Genomic DNA, 26,492 nt, shown 5'->3' with positions numbered 1-26,492 from the left:
TAGTAGCTCATAAATCAGCCCACAAATCAGCAACTGATATTAACTCTTAGATCCACGAGTGACTGGACTCTACATTCTTAAGTAAGTCAAACATTGCTGTTTTCTTGCCTTATCTGCTCGCTGTATTCAATTGTGACAAACTACCTGTTTCGAGCTACAATCGATACACACATACTGTTGACTTTACTTTACAACTTTACGACCTTTGTTTCTAGGAAACTTATGATACCTATCGGAGCGTCATTTTTGAGCCACTTATTAAAGTTTCTGGTATTAATACAAAAACGGCAGTTTTGTAAAATGTATAAAAGGTAATTAAAAAACGTAAATGGCATGTATCAATAACATGTTTGTTTGTTTGTTTGTTTTGGGTTTTTTTTTTTGGGGGGGGGGGGGTATAACTGCAATAAAAAATAATAACTTTACATTATGAAGATATTGAAAGAAAACAACCTCACCAGATCATTTTTGACCCACTTACACATTTAAGGGTTAAGGTGGCTGCTCGCATCTTGTAAAAAAGATAAATTGGTGTAAGGGAGATCAAAAACAAGTAATGGATATCAAACCAGCATTTATATGCATTAAAACAGATAATACTGTTAATATGTGATTGCATTACTTGCACAGGCAACTTCTTGGGTTGTTTTATAGTTTGGTGTACTTTCCCCGAAATAAAATCGATGCATTTAGTAAGCAGGTCAGTTGCATTAATCAAATCAATAGCATGCCATGATAACTGTTGATGAGCAAACACATTTCGATGTGTTTCCCGCAGCAGCTGCCATCAAACAAAACAAGCACGCCTACCAAAATCTTCAGGAAGTGAGAGATCAGCGTCTGTTTTTCTGTTAGTTGGTGTTGACACAGGATGCAGCTAACACCATTCTGCCTGATGCTGAGTGAGTACAAAATTCAACATTTAAGGATATTTTGAACAATTTGGACAATTTTTTTCTTATAATCCATCATTATCCCTGCTTACACTTTAATTTCTTAAACACTGCTTTTATTCGGTCCTTAATATATTATTTTCGTTGTTTTTTTTTGTTGTTGTTTTTTTGTTTGTTTTTTTAATTTTCACCCTTTTCTCATCTCTTTCTCTCTCCCTTCCTTCCTACAGCCTGTCTTCAGGTCAGCCCTGACAGGTCTCAGTTCTTCAGGTATGACAACATCTCTTTGAGCTGTGGCGAACAGTTGAACAACACTGGTTGGAAAGTGAAGAGGAAAACGCTCGCAGGGGGGACCAGACCCTGCTCCTCTGGCTGGGGCTATGCCTCCTCGGGTTCGACTTGCATCATCGGACAAACCTACCCACCAGACAGCGGTGTGTACTGGTGTGAGTCTGTCAGTGGGGAGCAGAGCAATGTGGTCAACATTACCATTACTGGTATGAATAACACTACGTTAAGTTCTGCTATGCAATATTTAAACTTAAAGTCACACTTATTAAGGCAGATCATTTAGAAACAAAGCAAAGAAAACCTATAAAAATGACAAATCTTGATTTTCTGCATTTTCCAAAGATCAGCCTGTGATTCTGGAGAGTCCTGCCCTTCCTGTGTCCGAGGGTGCCACTGTAACACTGCATTGTACACCTGAGACAAAGTCCTTCAACCAGTTTTTTGATTTCTATAAAGATGGCCACTGCATCAAAAGGAACTCCACAGGAGAAATCACCATTAAAAGGGTTTCTAAATCTGATGAAGGACTCTATAAATGCAGCATTTCAGGAGGTGAAGAATCACTAGGCAGCTGGCTGGCAGTTGATGGTGAGCAACAAAAATCCCATCACATACACAATGTTGAGCAATTTAAAATTTTTAAGCATTTTAAGAAAAAAGAAATTTAAAAAAATGGCTGTTAGAGGAATTATATCTAAAAACTCCAAAATTTGCATATTTGTCTGTGTTTTGTACAGCTGCAAATGATGAAGAGAGAAAAACATTCTACCCCTAAAAAAGACACAATTAAAGAAAACATGTATTTAATAAAGCATTTAAATGTATAATTTCCATGTTCATCTCTTTACAGCTTCATCTCAGGAGTTTCCTTCATCTACATCTGCAGCTGAACCGGCCGCTACCTGCTCTTTTTCTGTCTTAAGACTAGTATTTCACCTGTTGGTGGGAACGCCTTACCTGGTGTCCACTGTTCTACTGGGGCTTATATACCGAGACAGGAGGAGAGGTAAAGTAAACCCTGCAAGTGTGTAAGAGGTATTTCTTATCAGATTGGGTTATAACAACAACAACATGTGCTATCAGCTAGTAAACTATTTTCTGGAGGCTTTTGTTTGTTGTCAGTGACAATTTCTGTCAATCAAAACTGTTGTCTGAAAATAGAATGTTACATAAAATAGATATGTCATCTATTGTTGATTATTTTGTTGTCTTCATTTTTTTTTGCATATTTGGCACAGTGACATGCATCAAATCATTAAGAAAATAATAGTCCAATGTATCCAAACCTGTTCATTTTAAGAATTTCCTTAAACAGAACCTTTGTGACAAAGTGAATCAGCCTAAAGATTACAAAAAGCAACAGATCATGCCACAATCTACAGGAACACCGCAAGCGAGGTCACAAAACACCATCTAAAGAACTGCAGCCTTCACTTGGTTCAGTAAAAGTCAGAATTCATGATTCAACAATAAGAGAATGGATACGAATTGTATTCATGGGAGAGTTCTAAGTAAATCACTGCTGACCAAAAAGAAAGGCTCATCTCACAGTGTCAAAAACATCTCCATGATCCCCAAAACTTTTGGCAAAATAATGTCTGGACTCACAAGACAAAAGTTTTTGGAAGGTTTTCTCATCTCACCTTTTCTCAGCATAAGAAGATCATCATGCCATCAGTCAAACAAGGTGGTGGTAGTGTGATAGTCTGGGACAACTTTGCTGCTTCAAGACCCGGACATCTTACCATAATTGATGGAACCATGAATTCTCCTCTCTACCAGAAGGCCCAGCCATCAGATCAAGCTTATACATATATATATATATATATATATATATATATATATATATATATATATATATATATATATATATATATATATATATATGCACACAAAATTTCTCCACAGCAATGTCACAGGCTCACTGCCAAATGTTTGATTCCGCCCTTACTGCCAAGTAACTATTAGCTCTGAAACATTTAAGTGTGACAAATATCAATAAAAGAAAGAAAAACATTGAAAATGGAATGCAAATCCTTTTTTTTCTCTGTACTGTACGTATAATTTGGCCACTAATTCAAATTCAATTCATAAAAGTCTTCATAAAAGTGGCTGTAGCGGTAGAGCTGGTCATCTACTGATTGGAAGGTTCGTGGTTCGATTCTTGGCTTCCCCCAAGTCTGCATGCCAAATATCCTTGAGCAAGATGCTAACCCCATGTTGCTCTCCGATGCATCCATCGAGTGTGACTGTGTATGAATGTTAGATAGGCTAACAGCTTGTAAAAAGTGATTGGGTGAATGAATTAGTTGTATAAAGCACTTTGAGTGCTCAATTAGACTAGAAAAGCACTATATAGGAACCAGTCCGTTTACGTTAATGTACAATTTTAGAATTCATAAAAGGAAGGCTTTTGGAAACTGTTTGGTTTCAGCGCTTACATCAAATAATCAAATCATCCATGCCTAACTGTGTAATGTCATCCTCCTTTTGTTGATATGATGGCAATGGATAATACTCCTTAAAATCTAATGCCGTATTTGTAGTTCACTCTACGATATATTGACTATATATGTGTGTGTGTGTGGGTGTTGGTGTGTGTGAGGTTGGAAATAGAGATAAAGGAAAGTAGATATGTTCGTTTTCTTATGTCAAATATAACATTTGTATGTTCGTTTTCACATTACACATGTTTTAATGGTTGCCAGAGGGCTTTAACTTTTAAATTTTTAATTTTTTAATTTTATTTCCTGTCTGGCTTTATCATTTTACAGTATTAACTGAAGGTGGACGGCCTCCACAACATAATTCTTGGTTATAAGAACTAATAATCTGGTTTCAAATGGTGCTACAATAGTGTGAATTTGAGCTTTCATAATGAGACTTTATAAATCATCGGTTGATCTCACGGTGGTCATGTCCATTTTTTTATACTGTGCTCATGACCAATAGATGTTATTGGTAGAAAAAAGTCTGTTCTTTAGGTGCCACGTTATTATAAAGCAGCCATGTTTTTTCTGGTGAACTGTGTTTTGACACCAGCTGCTGAGGTTATTGAGGTTTGCAGGTAAATTCCAAAGTTACAATGTGGTATTGCAGGTGACCTTTGACAAACAAGTTACTTCTAGAAAAATGAGGCACTCTTGATCTGATTAAAAACCTTTTACTGCTGTTTGCTGACGACTGTTAAGACAAAAGCTACAAGAATTCATGTTGCTGTTCTGTTTGTTTTTTCTTCACAGCAGCTCAGAATGCTGTGAAGAGAATGAGCACGGATCATGTCATCATGGAAATGGTTGTTTAACCAAACAAGCTGATGAACATGTACCACGAGGTGTCCTGAACGTGGGTATTCATTTTTCACCAGCTTTCAGTTGACATTTTCCAGCATTTATCTGTGCAGGGCCAACGGGGACTGTAGTGTCATTCAAAAAAAAAAAAAAGAGCTGAGGCCTGCGTAAGTGGTCTGTTTGTAACACTTCTACAAACTGAGTCTTCTAATAACTAATGTTATTGTCTTGCTGTATTCTGCCACAGTATTTCATGTTTTGCATTGTTATTGTGTGTGTGCAAGCCCATCACCATGTTGTTTACTTTGTTTATCAGGAAAACAGTAGTTACTATCTGAATATCAGGATAATGTTTTAATACGACTTCATGTTCACTAACACTCGAGTATAAACCTTGGTTTTTTATCTCAAAGGGTTTTTCCTGTCCTGATGCCACTGCGTGTGCCTGCTGCGCAATCTTTCTTCATATCTTACCACTTATAGCCCTTTCAACAGTATCTCAGGTCGACCTGATGTGGCTCTAATCGACTTTAATCATTTTCCATTAAAAGGACCACTTAATGTGCGTGAGGTCATCATAGCAATGTGGACAAAAGACCCATGACATCATTTGTATGTGACGCCAACACCACGACAGGTTGAGGCGATGGTTCACCTGCTTCGATGTATGACACCCGGTCATTGGGGACTATTGATGAGTTAGGCTCAGAGAGAAAGGTTTGAATTCAGTTAACATCCACTCATTTGAATGGAATTTTTATCTGTTTGGAAAACCAAAAATGAATAACCAGAGTGCAAAACAATGCATACTTAATTTACTTTTTTAGCATCTAGCTAAAACAAACCGTGGGTTAATAACCCTAGATGGGTCACCAGAGACCTGTTGAATGTTAGGAGTTTAAAAAACAGAAAGTGCAAGTGTGTGTTTAGAGGAGACAAAGATGTGTCTTAGTTTTTATTCCTGTAAGGAGATTTTTTTAATCAAATTTTTGTTTTTGGTTTATTTTAAAACAGTGGTAAGGTTTTGAATTAATATTTGATATGTTAGGTTCTTGTCAATAGTTTTTCACCTATTATGATCTTTTTGTACAGATTTAACCGATTTTTTAAAAATTGTTTTAGTTGAATTCTTAATTTCATAGCAAGAATAAATATATTTTAAAAATAAATTTCATGTCTGGACATGAAGAGATGCCTCTGATTCATTCTTGTGTTGTTGGTTCGTCTGGAGTGGTTCTTTTGTTTTTTTCTCACTATTAAGGTTTTCATGACCAGTTTCTCCGATCACATTATCAACCCTGCCGAGTGACTTTTCTTAAAATCACAGAAATCTTAGGACTGAATAAATGTTAGTAAGCTTTCCCGGGTTCTGTGTTTTGTTGCTCAACAAAGGCTGTTCACTTTGCTCAGTTCCTTCCTGTTGTGGTGTGGGAGGGGACAGTAGGAGAGCAGAAATATGAAGAGACACATAAGAGCTAAACTGGCCAGTTCTTTTATTGGCCACAGGTGGCTTTAGTCAAGTTTCCACTCAGTCATAAATCAGTAATAAGCAGTGAGGTGTAAAGCATGCTGTGACATTTCTGTTGACATGGAGCCCATAGTAAAAGTCCCAGACATGGCTGCTATCTGCTATTTTTGACGTGTGACGCTTTTGACCTTTTGTGACAATTTTCCTCTGTTTTCATAAGAGCAAGAATGTTTGTTGAAAAAATATCAAACTGTTAGATTACAGAGGATGTGAAATGCATAATCGCTGTGTGTGAAAAGGAAGTGTAGGGGCCTTCAGTGCTCGGCGAAGTGTTTGTGGTTTTATTTTCATCAGCTTTTGTACGGCTGTCTCTTGTTGTTTTTGTCCACACTTTCATCTCCGTACAGCATGGGCTCAAAACTTTACTCAAAATTAATAATATTTCTTTAAATTGCAAACAGAGAAATGCAATGATTACTGCTCCATCAGCTCTTTCAGCCAATATGGGTCAGCTGTGGTTAAATTGAGTGTATTCAATCTAGGGGAGTGTAATTTCTGAGAAGACACAGGACACTGTGCCAGTTTAAAAACCCACAACACAAACAGCTCAGCAGTTATACTGAAAGCATGTGCAGTTTAAAATGGCAAAAACGATTTAAAAAATGGAACAAAAAAACAAAAAAATGCAAACGAGTATAAGTGCTTGTTTTGACAGGTAAACTTGTTTGACCTATATTTAGTTTTCTGCTGTGTGGCTGGAAAATCCTGTGGTCTGGTTTCTGAGTAAAGCTGCTCTCTGTTGTGTTCTGTGGTGGGAACAATAGGACCTATCTCAAACACTGAACCAGAGGTTTCTGACCCTGAATAAGTACTGATGTCACTGTCATGGAGTGCACTGCTGTGTAAATCATAGTGAATCTTTACAAAGTCTTCACATTACAAATTATTTAAATATTCTCCAACATTTTGTACATAAGAAGGGAAAGAGGAGGGGGAATTGACGATGAATGAAGTAAAGACAGAAAAATAGAGGTAATTTAGTTCTTTTTTTTTGTTATTTTATATAACAATATGTCTTGGTCAACACAATCACAGCTGCATTGTGCCGAATACAAATGTAAACCACGGGCAAGTCTGTCTGACTGAAACCACTTCCTGTGGAAAAATTTGGCCAGATTTGCAAAAACGCTAATATGAAACAATGTTAGGTTTCTGTTGTGTGATACACTTTTAATCTACATTCTCATATTCTTATAAAAGACTCACTAAATCGCACTCATTCTCAGAACAAATCAAATGTCAAACTTGCTCCAGCAAAGAATGTGAATTACAGCTTGGCCAGAGGTAACCAATAGAATTAGCACCATCTGCTGGTTTTCTCTTAATACAAGCAATCCAAATGATTTAATAGTACAGACATTTAATGTTAAACATAGAAATGAATAAAATACACACACAAACACACACACACACACACTGGCACAGTGGGGTTTGGGTTACCACCTATAAGCAAAGTCTGTCTATCTATCTATCTATCTATCTATCTATCTATCTATCTATCTATCTATCTATCTATCTATCTATCTATCTATCTATCTATCTATCTATCTAGAGATGTATTGGAACGTAACTGGATGCAGTGGCAAAAAGCACATTGCCAATGGATTCTAGAGCTGTTTCCATTTTAAGTTTCCAACCTTGTCAGAACAGTTTGGCTATGGCCCCTTCCTGTTCCAACATGACTTGCACCAGAGCACAAACCAAGCTCCATAAATACATGGATGAGTCCTGACATCAGCCTCTTAGAAAACACCTTTGGGATGAATTAGAGTTAAGTGAACCAGGCCTTCTTATCAAACATTAGTTTTTGATCTCACAAATCCACTTCTGGAATAATGATCAAAAACTCTTACATTACTAAACTTTGTGGAAAGCCTTCCCAGAAGAGTTGAAGCCCTATGACTAAAGAATGAGATGTCACTGTAGTTTGTATGCATGTGAAGGCAGATGAGCAAACCCCTATAGTTTGTATGCATGTGAAGGCAGATGAGCAAACCCCTATAGTTTGTATGCACTCAAAAAAAAAAATCTAAAGTGACAAACATTCAAAAACTATTTACATTTTAAGAGAAAGATAATGGCTGTTTTGTGTTTGTCTAAATGATGAGATTCTGGTCATATTAGGTTTATTGTTATCATCGGCACTGATTTCCACCTCACAGGGTTAAAAGATGTGTTTGTCTGCCCTAACAGCCCTGACTTTCCTTCACCATCCAGATCACAAAACATAAACAATAAAGCAACAGAACTAAAGTGCTTTTAGTGCTCAGTTGTAGCAGAAAGGTGCATTATAAGAACTTTTCTTTTTTCTTTTCAGGCTTCAAACCTCAGTGCCTTACTTCCAACCATTTTCTCTGTACATATTAAACCTGCCTCATTTGTATTTTACATTTAAGTCTGTAAGATGTTAAAGGATGAAATACACACATCTAAAAGCTGCTCTCTGTAGCTTTTATTTACAACTCTGTACATTTATGTCATGCCATCATTCCACCACCAGATAGAGCCAAAGACTAATATCAGTACACTGGAGATTGACACGATGGTGCGATTCTTCATCAGTAAACAATATGCATCTATATCATATAGTATATACATAAGTAGAAATGTGATTATTTACTCAGAAAAAAAATGTGCAGTAACAACGTTTGTGATATCCTTTTCCCAAGTTCTCTAGATTTTATAGCCAGTTTTGTTTTTCCTTAATCTCTTTCTTCTTCCATTAGACTACTTTATCTGTAAAAATAAAGAAAAAATACTGTTGAACGACTGACTTTACACTGTTGTTTTTAAGCCAAAATAAAAGTTAAAGTTAAGAAACAGGAGAACTTTTGACTCACAGAACGCGTGTGGACTTCCTCTCACCACCCAGACCACAATGCCAACGGTCGCTGCAACACCTACAGCCCCACACACAGCACCAGCAATTTTGCCAGCACGACTGCTGTCATCACCTGCATGTATGCATGGCAGAAGGAGAATAGCTGAAGTAATCAAGTACATTGTATTCATTCATTTTATACCCTGGCTGCACATTTTCAACCCATTAAAAGTATTCATAGTTACCTGATGCTTTGGGCTCATCTGCCACCATAGTTGATATGCTCAGTGTTTCTGTTTCGGTTACTGTTAAAGACAAACATATCGACATGGTGGGAAAATGGCCACATTCAGATTCGTTCCAGTCCTGCACCACCACCAAGGAGAAAAACATGCATTATTTTGCAGCTACAACTAGTGATGGCTGAATGGCTCTGTCTTGTTGAGCACAACAAACATCTTTGTTTTGATCACTCCTAGTAGAATTACACAAAAAATGCATTTGATAACTGAACGCCACTAATGGTAATAACAGGTTACAATAACCAGACGTCAGTGATGCAGGACTTTAACACAATATTAATGCTCTCTGTGTTTGACGCACCAGTAGTCGTGCTCGCTGGAGTAGTTGAAGGCAGAACGGTTGTTGGCATAGATGTTGTGATGACTGGTTCTGAAAACATGATAATAAACATGTAAAAATAATTGATCGTGAAAAGCAATGAAGGGAAAAACATAATGTGAGTGTGCTCACCTGTGCGATAGCTCACAATCACACATCGTAGCTCAGACTGATATTTGGCTGCACTGATGAACAATTGAAATAGTACAAAAACATAAATTTAAAATATTCCAGTCCTCGTGTATTTACTGTATGATGTGCTTTTCACTTATTATTATTAATGGATCCAAATCCCACACTGACCCTTTCTCTGCCTGGACTAAGAAGCAGACGGGATGATCTTCTCCATCTTGATTCTCAGATGGCGTCCAAGTCAGGATAAATTCTCCATGTGATTCATTGTGTTTTACAACATTGTGCGGTCCACTGAACAAAAGCTTTAAAACCCTTAAAAACACACACAAAGGAGAGATTGATGCTGAAAAGTATCAGATATAGAAATAAAAAGACAAAGATAAACCCTAAATACCAATAACCCAAAAACAACAATATAAGGTAGTACTATATTTATTCTGCCTCAAATGAAGGGAGTATTTAATTGTTTCAGTTTGTTTGTCTGTTTGTTAGAATTCTAGCATCCACAGTTTTGAAGATATAATTTTCCAATTTTGTGTGATGGTAGATACCAAAAACAGCTGATTTAATTTGGGTCAAAACTGGGTCAAGGTCACACTAAATTTGAAAATCTGTAAAAACAAACAAACAAACTTTATATTAGCCACAATTTTGTAATGTAATGTTAATTTATTTTCTTCGAACTTCACAACACTATGACCTTGACCTTCAATTTCAGCACTCAAGGTCAAAGGTCAAATTTCAAGAAACCATATCTTTTCATTTTTTTCAATTGAATGTTGCAATGACTCAATAACAGGGTGACATCATCATATTGCAATAAAAACATCATAAAGCGTTAAAGTGTTAGTACAGCCCTTCAGTTTTGGGGAAGTTAGACTCTCTGAGAGCGCTTGTTGCTTGTTTAATTGATTCTTGGGATTTAACTTCGTGGGCGCTCCACCTTTGTATTAAGTGGAGGGATCTAACCACTAAACCTTTAAAAAACACACGTGTAATGGTGCAAAAATTTTATTTCTTTGTAAGGTAAACATGGTACTCAAATATGTTCTGTGTTTACTCACATGGTGTTTTTCACCTCTGCCATAATGGTAATGTTCACTGTGTCATTAGTGTACATGCGAGCCCCATTGGCTGGGGTTGGAGGTAGAAACCTGGGCAGGTAGACTCCCTCTGAGCATGATGGTGCAGGAGAGTCCACTGGAAAAAGATTTTTAGGTCATTACAATAGATAGCTAGCAAAGTAGTGTAGCAAGCAATTTAACCTTGATATGAAGTTTATCAAATTTTGGTTGCTCAATTAAGATACTGGTTTGATATGTAAGGTTCCAAAACTGACAGAAAGTCAGAGTTGATTTGCACATGTGCAGAGGAGGGATAGAGGACATATTGGGCAATAGATGTTGAATACAGAGCTGTCAGGCAGGAGAAAAAGAGAGGGACCGCAGAGAAGATTGATGGATGTGGTGAAGGAGGACATGCAGAGGGTTGGTGTGACAGAGGAGAATGCTGGTATAGGGTGAGATGCAGGAAGATGATCTGCTGTGGCATAAAGGGAGCAGCCGTGAGTGAGTTCATCTTTTCTTGCAGCACTATGGAGTATAACATCCCTGTGCTGATTTTACTTTGAATAAACAGGATCCTCAAATGGTAAAAAGCTTTGAAAAAGAAAAAAAAACCTACCCATCAGAGCAAATCTGATTGGTATTTTGCTGAGAGCCTCGCTGGGAGTGATGTTTGTCTGAAAACCATAATCACTGATGATGATAGTCTTTTTTGGGAAGTCCTCCATTTCCAGCTGTACTGCATATGAACCTTCATCTTGCCTGCTGACAGGATTAAATGACAATGTGCAAGCCTGCACAAGTTTGGTGAAGACTTGTTAAAAGTGGGCATTGTGTTTGAGTTTGAGGGGTAGAAATGTTTGTGAATTGTGGAGAGACAAACGGATGGATGGAAGAAAGACATTTTATCAGCGCTTACCATCAGCAGTCCTTCAGCTAGAAGAGCTAAGAATTAATAATTTACAACATTTCTCTGTTTCTGTGACTAGTTTTTACTGTAGTATCATGCTGTAAGTGTATGTGAAACTCACTTGTGAGATGGTCAGAACAGACGGTGGTGTACAAGGATTACACTCATCTGCGTCTATGTCTCCAAATCTGCATTTAACCTTGTCTCCATCAGGGTCAAAGGCCGACAGGGTGAAGACTCTTTGACAGTTTGAAGGGACTCTGGCACATAGGAATCACATGCAGTACAGTAAATACAAAACTCACCCAAAAATCAGCACTGTAACTTTGGTTTTTAACAACTGCAGTTTCAACAAGGCTTCCTCCAAGGAAAACAAAAATAAAATACATGTAAGGACTGTCAAGAATCACCCATTTAACCCTGTTAACATTCACCATGTCACTGGATATTCTTTAAGGGTTATAGATCGGGATAGAGCTCTGATATCTCCACATATTTTAAAAATATTGGAAAATGGAAAATCCTGTAACAGCAAAGCTGTAATGCCAAAACGTGTGAGGCACTGGTTGAAAGGTGAAAAGTGCCTTTAAAATTAGGTAGCCATAATGTTTTGCTGGTGCCCCACTGTCTGCTACTGACTTGGTTTTATGTGAAAAAAAATAATATGCAAGTCATATTTTATTTTATACTCCTTGTGCCTGTGCAGGTTCTCTTCCTCCCACAGTCCAAAGACATGCAGGTTAGGTTAAATGTCATTTATTAATTAGCCATTTGTGTGAATGTGAATGCAAACGTTTGCCTGTCTCTCTGTGTTCACTCGGTGATGGAATGACAACCTTTCCAGAGAGTCCTTGTGACCCAGCATTTTGAGTTTCTTTGTTTTGGTGATATTTTGTATTATGGTTTATGTTCCTGTTCATTAGTAGTCTTAGCTTGTTTCGAGTTTCTCATGTTCCTTGTTTAAGTCTTTGATGATTAGGCTCTCTGTTGTGTCTTTGTCCTGTAGGTCTTTCTTCGTGTCCATGGTTATCCATGTTTCCCCAGCCCGTCATGTATCCTCTCGCCCCCTCTCCTCCACTCCTCTGTCAAGCTCATGTGTCAGTCTGGTGTTCCTTTGTTTCCTGTTTTATTGTGAAAGTCTTGCATTCCTTATTCAGTGTGTTTAGTTTTGTTTTCCCAGTCTTGTTGTGTATAATTCGTCTCAGCTGTGTTCCCCATGTGTTTTCTGTTGCCTCATGATTTTACTGTGTATTTAAGCCCTCTGTTTCCCTCTGTCCAGTGTTGCATTCTCCCTCATCTGTCGTGGCTGTGTGCTTCTCCGTGTGTTTCTTTGTTAGTTCAGTATTCCTGAAATTTCCCTGTTTAGTTTTGTATCATTTATTCCACTCAGCAAATAAAACTGTGTTTTTGTGTTAACGTCCTGCCTATGAGTCTGCATTTGGTCCTTTCCTGCCTTCATTACAGTAAGTTTATGACAATTAAAACAATAAAGAAGCTTACCGCAGGGCTGGCAGGATGGTGGTCTGAGGTGACTTGTTTGGCTGATTAGTGTCGAGACGAGTCCTCAGGTCCACGTTAGTCAGAGCTCTCCATTTCTTCACCTTGTTTTTGGTTTGAATCCAGTCACCGCCATCCAATCTTTGGGGTTTCAAAGAAGGTAATTTGGTTATTTTCTATACACAACTTATGCTAAGAACTTGTGCAACATATACTAATTAGTATTCATTCATACAAGAAATGATGGGGTATTGTTATCAACCTGCCGGGCGGGTGGGTTTGGAACCTGATGGACACTCAATGTTGCAAAGGTGCACCTAATAATAATCTGGGATATATTTAAATTTTAATGGCTTTGATCTCAATGTCAAGGTTAAAGTACAAGTTTTCTGAAAACCTTGTCTGTGTGATAATTTTATAACGAGGTCATCTAGGCGTCTCAAATGATTGCAATTATCAACTCAAGGTCAAGGTCAGAGGTCAAAATCAATCAATTTTCTCGTAGACTCCTGGTGGAGCATAGGCCTTCTAGGTCAGAGGTCAAGTTTACTGAAAATCTTGTAAATACAAATTGATGTATGTAAATAGATCTTTGTGAAATAGCAGGCAATGAAGTATAATCAGGTTTTGATGATGTTTTAGGTGAGACAAGTCAGGTAAGACTACACTGTGAATGAAAAAGGGCTCATATATATTAAGGTGTGATGCATCACATTTGATGCATTGTTAATTGTTGTTTTTGGTTTTTAATGTTTGTTAACTAGAATTCTTACGCTGATTGGGAAGGCTAGAGAGAACATAGAAATCCCTTTTGTGTTGTGTCTGGCAGGACATCTGGCATTAAATCAAAATCAAATATGCAGTGCTACCTGTAATAGTGTGGCAGCCCATTGCAAATGCGGGAGGAGATGAAAGTAGCTCTGTTACATAATCTGATTGCCTCAAGTTAGGATTAGGGGCTGGTTTGGAGTTATCATCTATGATAATTTAGACCTCAGAGGATTAAACCTTTCTTTTTTTATCTGACGTGTTACTGACCGTAGCTGAAACACAGCATTGCTGGAAACCTCCCGAGACATGACTCCTTCCCTCTGACACCACTCTTTGTCCTCCTCATCCACAATGCTCAGCTCCACACTTTCTGTACCACAGTCACCGCTGACACAGCTCCACGTGTCTTGATCGGTGCATGAGCGAAAGCTCAGCTTGTAGTGAAAGGCCACCTGTAATATTGTAACAATAACACCTGTTGTGTTATTATAAAGAGTCCATGCACTGTTCAAATAAAGTCAGTGCTTTTAGGAGCCTTTTGGAATGTCAGTGAATTTGCCTTTACTTCAATCCTCCTTAATTAATAAGTAAAACTCTGAGCCCCTATTTCAGACTAAACTAAAGAGTCCTGGCATTAATGGTATAGGTACACCTACCGTGACAGAGCCATTATGCGTCTTGTCTTTGGGGGTAAAAGTCATCACTGTCCCAAAGAAATGGTTAGCCTGAGAACCAAAGAGCAGCAGCAATAGAAAGAGGAGCAGCATGTTTATATCCATAGTTGTGATCAGTGAAACTGTGTAGCCCTAAAATAAAGTTTAAAATAGAGTAAAATAAAGTCCTTGACCCAGTTATGTATGGCTCTGAAATGAAACAAACAACGTGTTTTTCTCCCAGTACTCCTCCTACTTTTGTCTCCTCCCTTTACAACTATAACTATGACACAGTTATGTTGTAAACTGAGAGCAGACAAACGGAGGCTGTCTCTTCAGTCAAGGCTTCATCGTACAAGCACGACTTTTCTCTTGATCCTGTTTACTTAGAGTTAACTAACTTTTTGCTCTAATCAATCTGATTGTATTGAGGAGCCCCACCTTTAAAGTTCACATCTCTTTCTCTCTCACTCTCTTGTTTTTGACAGAGTAGCAGTGGAAACATGATATGTGGCTTCTGCCATTCCTGAACGTGAGAAGGAAGCAGAAGGGTGTGTCAGCTGCTACCACGATCCAAACATTCTGGCACTGCAGGAAGCTGACTCACCAACTGTTACAAGCTTTAATTATTCCCACAATAGTGCTGTGATTATGTGCAGATTTACTCTTAAATCATGCAGTCTGATGCAGTGTGCACTACTATGTTAAACAGCAACTACACATTACTTGTAGGTCCTAAAGTACTTTCTTTTTTATCTTTATGTAGTACATTCCATTTCATTTCTATACAGATAATGGATTCTGGATTTTCAGGCCATTTTCATTTCCATAGGTCTAAAATGATGCAGTTTTGTCTCAGCCACTGCTCTGCCACAGTTAGGCTCTCCTTTGGCAGTGGTGCAACCCAGTGGGAACCTCTGGGATTGAAAAATAAAGTCATCACTAAAGTGCCAATAATGGCTCAGCAGCACATCGGACTACAATTAAATGTAGGTGACAAAGATTGAGTGTGTAATGTTTTCCATTGTCAGGTGATTGTACAGGTGATCTGGTGGAAGAAAACCTGTCTCCAAGCACAGACTCCAATGATAAATGTCACACTTGACACCAGAAAAAAAAGGAGCCAGGAGGCATCATTTTCCCAAAGATGGTGCAAAACAAAACAAAACTAATATGACCTCAACATCCAGCTGCAGGTTCAACAGATGTCTGCAGGATCTTCAGGAAAATTGAAAAGCAGCAGGGAATTCACTTAACTTTGCTATTTACAATATAAATAGCACAGTTGTCCGAGTTGGCCTAATGTTTTTCTAATGTTTAAGTTTGGGGAAACAATCTTTTTCCTTTTGCAAAAACAGCTGCAACATTTTAGCACCAAGGAAATGCTGGACACCAAACTGGAGCCACAGATGTCAGTGGCTATTGGAGGACCTGGCACAAGAATTTCAGCAGTGACTCACACATGCCCACATATTGTGGCTGCCATGATCTCTTTCCTATTTAAATTTCTCCAACATCTGGAAGTCATGCTTTGTCATATTTAGCTCTGGAATTTGTTAAAATGTGGGTTGGTCTTCAAAAGGCACCAGAACAGAATTGGCTTCACGTTGTATGAAAAGAGGACCGATGGAAATAACTTTAGCTCTCTAGTCATCACTTTGAAAGTCACCTACATTGAAATTTAGTATGATGAGCTTAGACTACTTTACTTAGGATACTTTTTAGCCTTTTAACTGCAGACCTCTGAGGGGGGAGGGGGGAATGGAAATTGACAGACAAAACTATCCACTTGTATGTTAACTAGAAAACGTTTGCTCTTCTCCAAAGAGCTCCAAGAATAATAAATGCTGCTCTATCTGCAGAACAATCCCTCATATATTTGATACTCACGGTACAACTTGCTGGTAGCACTCCTGCATGTTTGGCTTTGATATAAATGCTAGAACATTTAGCTGTTGGCATAGGTGTGTCTTTATTTATCATACTTACAGTGTCTCCATTGTGAGCAGACACACACAGACATGTCCATGTATGATCATGTACAAACTTGCTCTCATGTTGACAGGCAGTGAAAATAACCAGTTGCTGACAATCTGGTCTGATCGGTACATGATGACCTCAGTACTGAGGTAGTTTTTAGTTGAAAAACCCAAATATTAACATTGTCAGTATATAATCTACCACAGATGTGTCAAACTCAGTGTCACTAAAGGCAACACTATGAAATGAGAATCAGAGAGTGAGTTAAAATGTGCACAGAAATTCCCTCTCTGGTGGAAAAGGTTTGTTGCACTGAACACTGAATAAATAAGGAAACCAATAACATAGGTTCAAAGGTCATTGTCATAAAATGCAGTCAAGGAGTTGCTAAATGAAAAGCTCCTGTTGATAACAGTTCAACAGGGACTACTGTGAGTTTTAGGATACTGACAGACATCAATGTTGCCATAACATGTAAATGTGTTAATCAGCTGAGAATCAATGACAGCTGCACAAAAGTATCCAAAGAATACATCAGTGAGCAAAATGTTTCTTGATGAGGCTCTTAAACCAAAGTAATCATTTCAAAGAATCCATTAAATTTTTTTTGAGCATATATATGACTTGACTTGTAAAGAGTCTGGACTGCCCAGAAAGTTAATGATAGACAATTTGTCAGGGCGAATTAATGATGTCAGTGAATTAAATAATTCCAAAATTATCTGTGTATTTTTTTTAAAGAGATACAGATAACAAATCCAAAAAAATGACAAAGAAGTTCACACAGGGAATAGAAAGATCTTGTTAAGGCCAACATGAAATGGTTCATTTCCTCATTTCAAACATCTAATATGATCTGGTATTCTGTTCAGTTCAATTCATTTTTATTTATAGCATCACAAGAACAGGTGCCTCAAGGTGTGTAAGGTAGAGACCGAACAATAACACAGAGAAACCCCAACAATCAGATGACCCCTTATGAGCAAGCACTTGGTGAAAGTGGAAAGAAAAACATGTTTTAAAACAGGAAGAAACCTCCAGCAGATCCAGGCTCTGGGAGGGCTTCCCATTGCTGCAATCAATTAGGGGTGAGTGGAGGGAGAGCTGGTATCTTCTATCGTAAATAAAATAATTTTTTTATTGTTTATTTTTTTTAACAACTGTGAGCCAATTTGGGATTAGGATTATGGTTTAGAATGTCCGACATAAAAATGTCCTCAGTGAAGATCGACTAACGAAAAAACCACAGTGGTGAGAAATACCCGCCCTCTTACAACACTACATTTTGTACCATGTTGGTTGAAAATTTTCATATCTTTTGAGGTTTTTAGCTCTCACGCATGACGTTTTACTTTCACATGTTGTCTCTGTAGATATTTCCTTTTGCCAGTATTTAAATTTTTCTCTGATAAAACAGAGTCACCTGCATCTGGGGGAGTCTGCCTGTAGCTTTAATGAACAACCTTGTACATTAATGCCATCATTTCACCAACAGATGGAGCCAAAGACTCAAAACAGTTCATTGACCATTTATGTGAGGCTTTGACAGTAAAATGCAGACCTGCATTATTTAACATTTACATTTGTAGAAATTGGAATGGGACGCAAGAAGCGAGCAGCTGAAAGTAGCTAGAAGACCAGTGATTTCCAGATTCTACAGGTTTGTTTTCCCCATCTTCATCCAAAGCTCCAACTTTTTTTCTGTAAAATTCAAAAACAAACCAAAAAGACAGGTGAACCACTGCCTTAAATAATGTTTATCATCAGAAAATCCTTTTACAAATTTTGGAAAAGTAGCAAATGTTGTGACTCACAGAGCACAGGATAACTTCGATTTAAAGCCCACAAGGCAATGCCAACAATGGCTGCGACGGCTCCAACACCAAATACAATACCAACAACTTTGCCAGCACCCATGCTGTCGTCACCTGCATGTAGAAGAAGGATAAACATAAAAGCTCACAATCTTTAAGCTGCTTTTAAGCTCAAACAATATTTCCATGACAGCTATTCACTTTCAAGCTATGAAAAATAATCATATTTACCTGATCCTGTGGACTCATATAGCACCTTCTTCTGATCTTCTGTTTCATTTACTATTAAATAACAGAGAAATGTAGTGAAAGATGTGATAAATCCAAACATCAAACATAAGATTTTACTTCAACACATCAAATATCTAAATGAAGCTCATATATTCTGTTGCAAAAAAAAGCAATATGACAGGAAGTACAATTGTTAACCGTCTTTGTGCCACTGGTTATAATAAATAACTAATAATAAGAGTTTGAACTGCCATCATGATACAGGCCTTTGGCAAAATTCATGATCTGCATCAGCTCCTCTATATTTCACGTACTGAACAGAAGAGTGGTTGTATGTTCTGGGGTGGTTGAAGGCAGAACAGTTGTTGGCAGAGGAGTGGTGATTGGTCCTGAAAGTATAATAAACAAATATGTAAAAATAAACAGTTACAGTAATCAATGAAGGAAATGCACATTTTTGGAGTTTACTCACTAATTTGAATGCTCACAATCACACAGCGTAGCTCAGAGTGATACTTGGCTGTACTGAGAAAAGAAATCCAAAACATAGTAATTAAAAAATGAAACAGTACAACATATATCCATAAAAATGGTAGTGCGAAAATGTTTAAACCATCTGACTTTAACTCTGCCTGGACTACGAAGCAGATGGGATGGTTTTCTTCATCTTCACTGTCAGATGGTGTCCAGGTCAGGATGAATTCTCCATGTGATACAACATGTTTCACAACGCTGTGTGGTCCACTGAACAAAAGCTTTGAGACCCTTACAAAAATACACAAGATAGAGATTTGGCATATACGGGTAAATCAGAGTGCAAACATCGGAATTTATTGCAGACTGTTTCATCACCGTTCTTTTTATTGTATCTTTTTACAAAAAAAATACATCTTAAACAATATGTTTAAAGAGGAAACGAGCAAGCAAAGACAGCTCTCTATCAATGCCTCTGCTAAATAATTTTCCCAGTCCTGCATCTGATTTTTTCAAACACATCTATTTATTTATTTTTGACCTGCAATTCAAAACATTCTAGATTGCAAACAAAAATCAAATAAAAATGTATTGCACTGTCAAGGCCATCATGTAGGACATCTATGTAGCAATGCAACATAGGTGACATTGCATGGGTAGTGTAAGGTGATCCAGATCAAGTTATATTCCAACTTGGTTACTTGCCCTTTCTTGGGTAAATTAAATGTATATTTGGTAACCTAGGTGGACATCAAAATTGGCCTTCCCATGACTCACTGTGAGGTTGTAGAACCACGTGGATTTTGTCCCAGCTAATGAGCAAAGATCAGGTTATGTGGCTGATACTGACATTATTGCATGTGGCCAACCAATAATGACCTAAAGTTTGTCAGACTTTAGTGTCCCTCCAGAATTTGGGAAATTGGGTTTTTCACCCCAACCTACTCCCACTCTTGTTGTCATAACATCAAAACTAAGAGTAGTAATTTGATTAAACTCATGTATTATATGGTTTAATAATTATTCTGCATGTTGAAATTAATGTTGTTTGTTCTGGATTTCTAAAACGTTTTTATGCCACATAATGGTCACACCATATTTGAATTCATGCCCTGTTCACCTCAAACTATTACAAGTGATGGATTGGATGTTACCACTACTTCATGTATGACTTTACAGTGATCCAGTGAGAAATGTAATTTTTTTGTTTTTTGGTTTGTTTGTTTGTTTTTTAACTATAATTCTTATTAGTATTAAAATGTATTTAATAATTTAATGTCTGCAATTTATTTATCTATCTTCAGTAGATCTAGACATCAATTTTACTATTTTTCTTCAAATGTGACTAGACAGGGATGTACTTCAACATGTGCATTATATTTACTAAAAGTGTAGTGTGAATCAAGACAAATGTTCATGAATGAATTTTTTCTTAAAGTTATGTGTTTTTCATATAGTTTTTATATACACAATGTTTTGAAAAGAAATGTATATTCTAAACAAGCAAGGAATCATATATGGCAGCGTTACTGATTTTGATTTGTGCAATGAAATTGAAAAACACTGAAAAGAGTCACAAACGTTAAAAAAAAAAAGGTTCTATATTATGCTCACACACATTCTAGGAGAAAGTCTGAAACAAAAATATTCTTTACATATGCCAGTGTTTTGTGTCTTTCTCTTTAACTCACATGGTGTTGGTTGCCTCTGCCATAATGGTAATATTCAATGTTTCATTAATATAGGCCAACAGCTGAGTCCCACTGACGGGGGTTGGAGGCAGAAACTTGGGCAGGTAGGCTCCCTCTGAACAGGATGGCACAGGCGGGTCCACTGGAACAAAACAAAAAGGTGGCATATTAATTCAAGATCATATCAGTTAGTGACTTAATTTGGCAAGCTAGGATTTCAAATGAGATATGATTTTGAAAGTTATTTCAACAACAAAAATATAGCCAAGTAGCTGTAAATGTAGCTGTAGGTGCTTCAAATGTAACAATGTTGGAACTTTGTGTGGGACATGTATTGCTGTGTTAGCTGGTTATTGTGCCCCCAAATGCAAAGCAATTGAGTCAAGAGTCATAAGTAGTACAGAAATGCAAATCCAAGACCTACACAGTAAGTATTTAATTACTCTTCTGATGTCAGATGATTGCAGAAGAATGAGATGATCCACAGATGTAGACAACTGCATCTGTAGGAGTTTTCATCCAGGACTCTGAAGGACTGTGAAATAGTTAAGAGGTTAAAAGTTAAAGACCTACCTATTAGACCAAATCTGATTGGTATTTTGCTGAGAGCATCACTGGGAGTCCTTGTTGTCTCCACATCATCACTTTGATGGAGAAAGATGGTCTGCTTGGGAAAGTCCTCCATCTCCAGCTGTATTGCATATGCACCTTCATCACTCCTACTCGCAGAATGAAAGGTCAGTTTGCAAGACTACAGAAGGAAACACAGAGAGAAACCAGTTACATGTTTATATAGCTGAATTTGTGTTTTATAAGAAGAAGCTATTTTGAAATAGTTTTTTAGGACATCTTTGAAATTGTCAGAAATTGGAAGGTGGCATGACCATGAGGCAAAACACAAAGTGTGTTCTAACCCACTGAGGTTTCAGCAATGACCCCAAATCTATATTTGAGTGTGTAGCCTTTGGGTGTATGAGAGTTATTACTGTATTTTATTGTGATGTAGAGTTATTCATTATTTATTAGATTAAATAATAACCTCAGAAGAATAATAACGTCTTAACTTTGTGACACTTAGCTTGAGACAGATGAAAATGCTTTTAACTTACTGGTGTGATGGTTAGAAGAGATGGTGGTGTACAAGGATTACACTCATCTGCTGCTGTGTCTCCATATCTGCATTGAACCTCGTCTCCATCAGGATCAAAGGCCAACAGGCTGAATTCTCTCTTACAGTTTGAAGGAACTCTGGCACAGAGATATCACAGGTCAAAAATTCTCGCCTAAAAGGTAGAACTGTCTTGTGGTTTTAATAAGTGCAAAGACAATATATTTCTCTCTAGCTCTAAAGATTTTGTATATCCAAAATCACTTTTGTTTATTAAACTTTACTTCATTAGCTACATAGCTACCTATCTATGGCTAGGGATAAGCACTTTTATGTAATGTTTGCCTGTTTGAAACACACAAAGCTTTTAAAAGTAATGTAAGAAGTAATGTATTTTTATTAAAAATAATGTGTATTGGTACTTAACTCCTTGCCAGTGAATGTAATTCAGCACACTACTTGTTACACTTGTTTTGTTGCTCTGCAAAATGTTCTGAAATGCATTTTCAACTGATTACCATACTAAAGGCTACAGTCCCAAACAATAACACAAATCCCTACCCTAGAAGGAAACGCACGGGATCTTTTCTTCAGTTCCTAATTATGAACATAAAACCAACAGCACAAAGGAAAGATGAAAAACCAGGACCCAGATCCCCAAAGTGATTCTAATTTAGAAACATAAAAAGGTACAAACAGAGGGCACAGCCTGACTGCTCATCACTGTCTTGGTGAACTGTTGATCAGGCTCTGCTATGCTGGGGTCAGCATACATTGAGATTTAATATCACTCTGGGTTGTTGGCAAGCTTAGCATTAGCATGCTGTCTGTACAGATGATTGCAAAGAGCCAAATTTCTGTTAGCAGTACAATAAAGTTTCTGTCCTAGTTTCCATTTTACCATCACACACATCTTTCATGTAATAAAAGTAATGCCCAAAAACTCAACTCAAAAACTCTATGGCTGTAACATTGCACTGCTCTACCACTGTCTTCCTGCTGCACACCAACTAAAAATGGTTGACTGTAGCAGATAGAAAAAAAATCTTTCTTTTACGTTTTTCTTTTTATCTGGCACACAGATAACTGAAGAACCTTTGTAACACAATAACAACATAATAGTAACTAATGTAATTATTCAATTTGGTACAATAACACACTGCATTACCATGTTGCTAAAAAACAACCAACACTGGCAAAAATGTAATTAAATCCTAGCCCTAAACAGACTAATGGTGTCCTGATTATTATCATGATTCTATGTAAAGAAAAAACATCAAATTTTTCAGGAACCCATATTTCAGTTACATGTTTTAGGGCACAGGTGTTGAACTCCAGCCCCCGAGGGCCGGTGTCCTGCAGGTTTTAGATGTGTCCTTGATCCAGCTGATTTAAATGGCTAAATTACCTCCTCAACATGTCTTTAAGTTCTCCAGAGGCCTGGTAATGAACTAATCATTCGATTCAGGTTTGTTGACCCAGGGTGAGATCTAAAACCTGCAGGACACTGTCCCTCGAGGCCTGGAGTTCGACACCCGTTTTAGGATATATATTACATGATAATTCATTCTTTTCATATGCCATGAAGTATTGAATTTATTTTTGATTTGCAAACAAGATATATGATGAATGTTTGATGCTTTCCTCTAATGATGGTTTGCAAATACTAAAAAAACTAGCCACAACAAAGTTAATAGCTTTACCTCAGAGCTGGCAGGATGGTGGTCTGAGGTGATTTGTTGGGTTGAGCTGTGTCAGATCGAGTCCTCAGGTCCACCTGAGTTATAGCTTTCCAGTTACCAATACCATTTTTGTTGTCAATCCAGTTACCACCAGCCAAACTACGGATTTGAATTGAAGGTTGTAAGGTCCATAGTACACACATTAATATACTAATTTGTACATGAATCCAAGTAATGTATGAGCACAAGACATTTCTAAGATATGGGAAAGACCATTTTTTCAGATCAGGAGGCCCCCAAAGCCTGGAGATTTTAAACAATTAGGGATGTTTAACCTCTTAACCATAGGTGTTATTTTGATAAAATTCCTTTCATCACAGCAGAAAAAACATACACTTAAGGTTTTTTCTTCCAAAGGGGACAGTTGTTGTCAAAACTCTGTAATTCTTATTGTGAGTAACCGATGTACAGCGTACTATGTTTTTGTCAAGTGATACATACAAGTTTGACCACTGAGTGAATGCAATCAGGTCAGTGGCATTTTGTTGAATCTGCTGTTTCTGTTACTGACCGTAGCTGAAACAGAGAGTTGCTGGAAACCTCCCGAGTCATGACTCCTTCCCTCTGACACCACTCTCTGTCCTCTTCATCCACGATGTTCAGCTCCACACTCTCACTACCACAGTCACCGCTGGCACAGCTCCACTTGTCTTCATCTGTGCATGAGCGAAAGCTCAACTTGTAGTCAAAGACCACCTGCGATATTGTAAAAAAAAAAAAATGAAAGAAAGAAAGAAAAGATGATGCTATTGTTATATAATTTTATAATATTATAACAAGATTGTTGCAACTTAAAAAATTAATAGACAGTACTGTGTTGTCCACTGGGTAGCTAATACCTTGATTATGTTGTAATAACAAATTGGAAACCACACAGCTTCATGATCACCCTCTGATCATGGAATTCATGGCACTTCACACAATAAAACCACTGCATACTAACACATGTGAAAAGTTACATTAGACTTACATATATTACACAACAATGATACCAGTGTATTTTTCCAATTTACAGCTTTAAGCAGACTGGACCATTTTGTGGTAAGAACAACAAAGAAGAACTGAATGCAAGATAAATCCTGGGCTTTACCTAAGCTGTCAAATTTATCCAGAGAGCAGCTGTCCCATCATGCAATGCTTGCACAATTCCCAACAATTTCTAATAGCAAGGTTACATAAAAAAGTAGAAAATATATGCAGATTCTTCTTCAGCTACCACACTGAGACGGATCTGTAAAATCTGGAATTACTTGCCCTCTTTGTATATAAGTTCGCACATTGTCAGTAGTTCACCCACAGATTTTGACACTCCCATGTGTGATTGATTTACACTCACGACATCACGTTAATTTCCCCCATTTCATAAATCAAACAAAGCTGAGCACTTTTTCACTTTTTTTTTACAAATACAAATTTTGTAAAAGAACACATTATAACAGCAATCAATATTTTTGCACTATGCCCTTACCCTTAGAGATCCATCATCCGTGCTTTCTTTAGGGGTAAAGGTCATCACTGTCCCAAAGTAATGGGATGCCTGAGAACCAGAAAGCACCAGGAGAAGAAGAAGCAAGCCTGTGGTCATTATGTCCTCAGTTTAACTGCTGCTTTATACAGTCAGATACTCAATACAACACAAAAACGGACTCAGCTCGAGTATGCATCTGAAATGAAACGAGCACAACGGTTAAAAAGAGGATTGTTTCACTGCTCCTCCTTCTTTACTCCCCTCCCTTTAAAACATCATTTATGTCCCACTCAGTAGAGGAGACACAGTGAGACTTCTGGTTGTGTTTTACATCATCACTCATAGATACAAGCAGAGATTTGTCTCATGATCCTATTTAATTCAAGTAAGTTGTAGCAACAGTGGTTAAACGTTTTTCATGGTTTGGTCTCTCACAGCTTTATCATTACTACTTGATTTCATCAGTACTCCTGCAAAAGAGAAAAAAGTTTAAGGTAGCTCAAAACAAAACTTCACACTATGGACTGCAATACTGTTACAGAACTCATGCAGCCTGGGCTGACTAACTGTTAGAGATCAGCTTGTGCTTTGCTTAGTTTAATCAGACATGGACTAAAGACGAGATTACAAATATATGGAAGGCTGTTTTCTATCTTAATACCAACAGTGAAAATGTACAGAAAACAGTAAATTGCTGACCTTATTATCAGGGAAAATAAAATCTGTATATCAGTTTATTAAAACAGTATTTCTTAAAAAAGCAAGAATTATGGTTCTGAATAACAAAAGTGATGGAGGGAGCATAAATGTGCTCTGTGAATATGAAAAGACAAATGTGTAAGATGTAAAAATAAATAAATAGCATATGAAAGAAGATTGCTTGTTTATGTTCATGCCTTTCTAAATTTATACTTGACTGTTATGTATTAATGGAAAACGCCTTCTTAAAATAGTGTGATGCTAATATAAGAAATTCCTTCAACTGCCTCTATACCAATAAAATAAAAGTAATAATGTTTTAGCAGAATAGGAAACATATAATTTTCATTGCGTTGATTTGCCCTGAGGAGCATGTGAATGTAATAACTGCCACCACATTACAGACATTGCTGAATGGAGCACTTCAGGAAAAGAACTCACCAGTTTTTGAGTGACAATAACAATGTGGTTATCGTCAGAGATGTCCAAGTCTAATTTACTGTACTCTCCCATGTAGGACAACAACCTGCTGATAAACCTTTCAGACGTTATAAACTTACTTGATTTTAACGTTTGAAAAGCTTTCATTTACCTGTGCAAATAATGGCTACTCTTTTTCCTTTGGTCAAATATAAGACAGCTATGTTGTCAAAATGTCTTATACATAATTTCTTTATAACTGCCCCATTTTGGTAAAGGCTAAGCCAAGTCACTGGGACACAGTGAGGCAGATATATAGGTTCTGACAATAGTTTATTTTTATTAGTTGAAATAAACTATATTGACCTTTAGCTCAAGAACAGTGTGTGGG

The 26,492-nt window shown here is 37.3% G+C and overlaps 3 protein-coding genes across 5 annotated transcripts; 1 reads left to right on the top strand and 2 right to left on the bottom strand.

The window, feature by feature from the left end:
• The first annotated feature begins 414 nt into the window (after positions 1–414).
• Positions 415–5,662, top strand: LOC113019002 (high affinity immunoglobulin gamma Fc receptor I-like). Its single transcript, XM_026162483.2, has 5 exons — positions 415–902; positions 1,124–1,390; positions 1,527–1,772; positions 2,035–2,190; positions 4,427–5,662. Exons 1-5 carry the CDS (start codon positions 872–874, stop codon positions 4,486–4,488), a joined length of 762 nt encoding a protein of 253 aa, XP_026018268.2. The 5' UTR covers positions 415–871; the 3' UTR covers positions 4,489–5,662.
• Positions 5,663–8,439: 2,777 nt separating this feature from the next.
• Positions 8,440–14,712, bottom strand: LOC113018993 (uncharacterized). 2 transcript variants are annotated; one of them, XR_013903311.1, is made up of 12 exons: positions 14,478–14,706; positions 14,089–14,273; positions 13,054–13,191; positions 11,675–11,813; positions 11,263–11,437; positions 10,644–10,779; positions 9,748–9,891; positions 9,577–9,629; positions 9,427–9,495; positions 9,069–9,189; positions 8,843–8,956; positions 8,440–8,738 (listed from the first exon to the last, which is right to left on the bottom strand). XR_013903311.1 is itself a non-coding variant. In XM_026162468.2 (12 exons), exons 1-12 carry the CDS (start codon positions 14,598–14,600, stop codon positions 8,725–8,727), a joined length of 1,350 nt encoding a protein of 449 aa, XP_026018253.2. In that variant the 5' UTR covers positions 14,601–14,712; the 3' UTR covers positions 8,440–8,724. The 2 variants fall into 2 exon arrangements, 1 of the variants encoding a protein (XP_026018253.2); XM_026162468.2 differs by having other exon boundaries at positions 9,069–9,128; positions 14,478–14,712.
• A 1,982-nt stretch (positions 14,713–16,694) lies between these two features.
• LOC145421922 (uncharacterized) lies at positions 16,695–25,307 on the bottom strand. Of its 2 annotated transcripts, XM_080292922.1 has the most exons (12): positions 24,983–25,307; positions 24,026–24,210; positions 23,476–23,613; positions 21,774–21,912; positions 21,238–21,415; positions 20,665–20,806; positions 19,121–19,264; positions 18,972–19,024; positions 18,814–18,888; positions 18,500–18,550; positions 18,269–18,382; positions 16,695–18,155 (listed from the first exon to the last, which is right to left on the bottom strand). In XM_080292922.1, coding segments are annotated over exons 1-12 (1,338 nt in total). In that variant the 5' UTR covers positions 25,100–25,307; the 3' UTR covers positions 16,695–18,153. The 2 variants fall into 2 exon arrangements, with proteins under 2 accessions (XP_080149048.1, XP_080149044.1); XM_080292918.1 differs by having other exon boundaries at positions 18,972–19,264.
• Between the last annotated feature and the right edge of the window lie 1,185 nt (positions 25,308–26,492).

This window comes from Astatotilapia calliptera, chromosome 3, assembly GCF_964374335.1.
Source record: "Astatotilapia calliptera chromosome 3, fAstCal68.1, whole genome shotgun sequence".
Lineage (NCBI taxonomy): Eukaryota > Metazoa > Chordata > Actinopteri > Cichliformes > Cichlidae > Astatotilapia > Astatotilapia calliptera.
The sequence above is the reverse complement of the archived record's forward strand: the minus strand, read 5'-3'. Positions and strand labels throughout refer to the sequence as shown.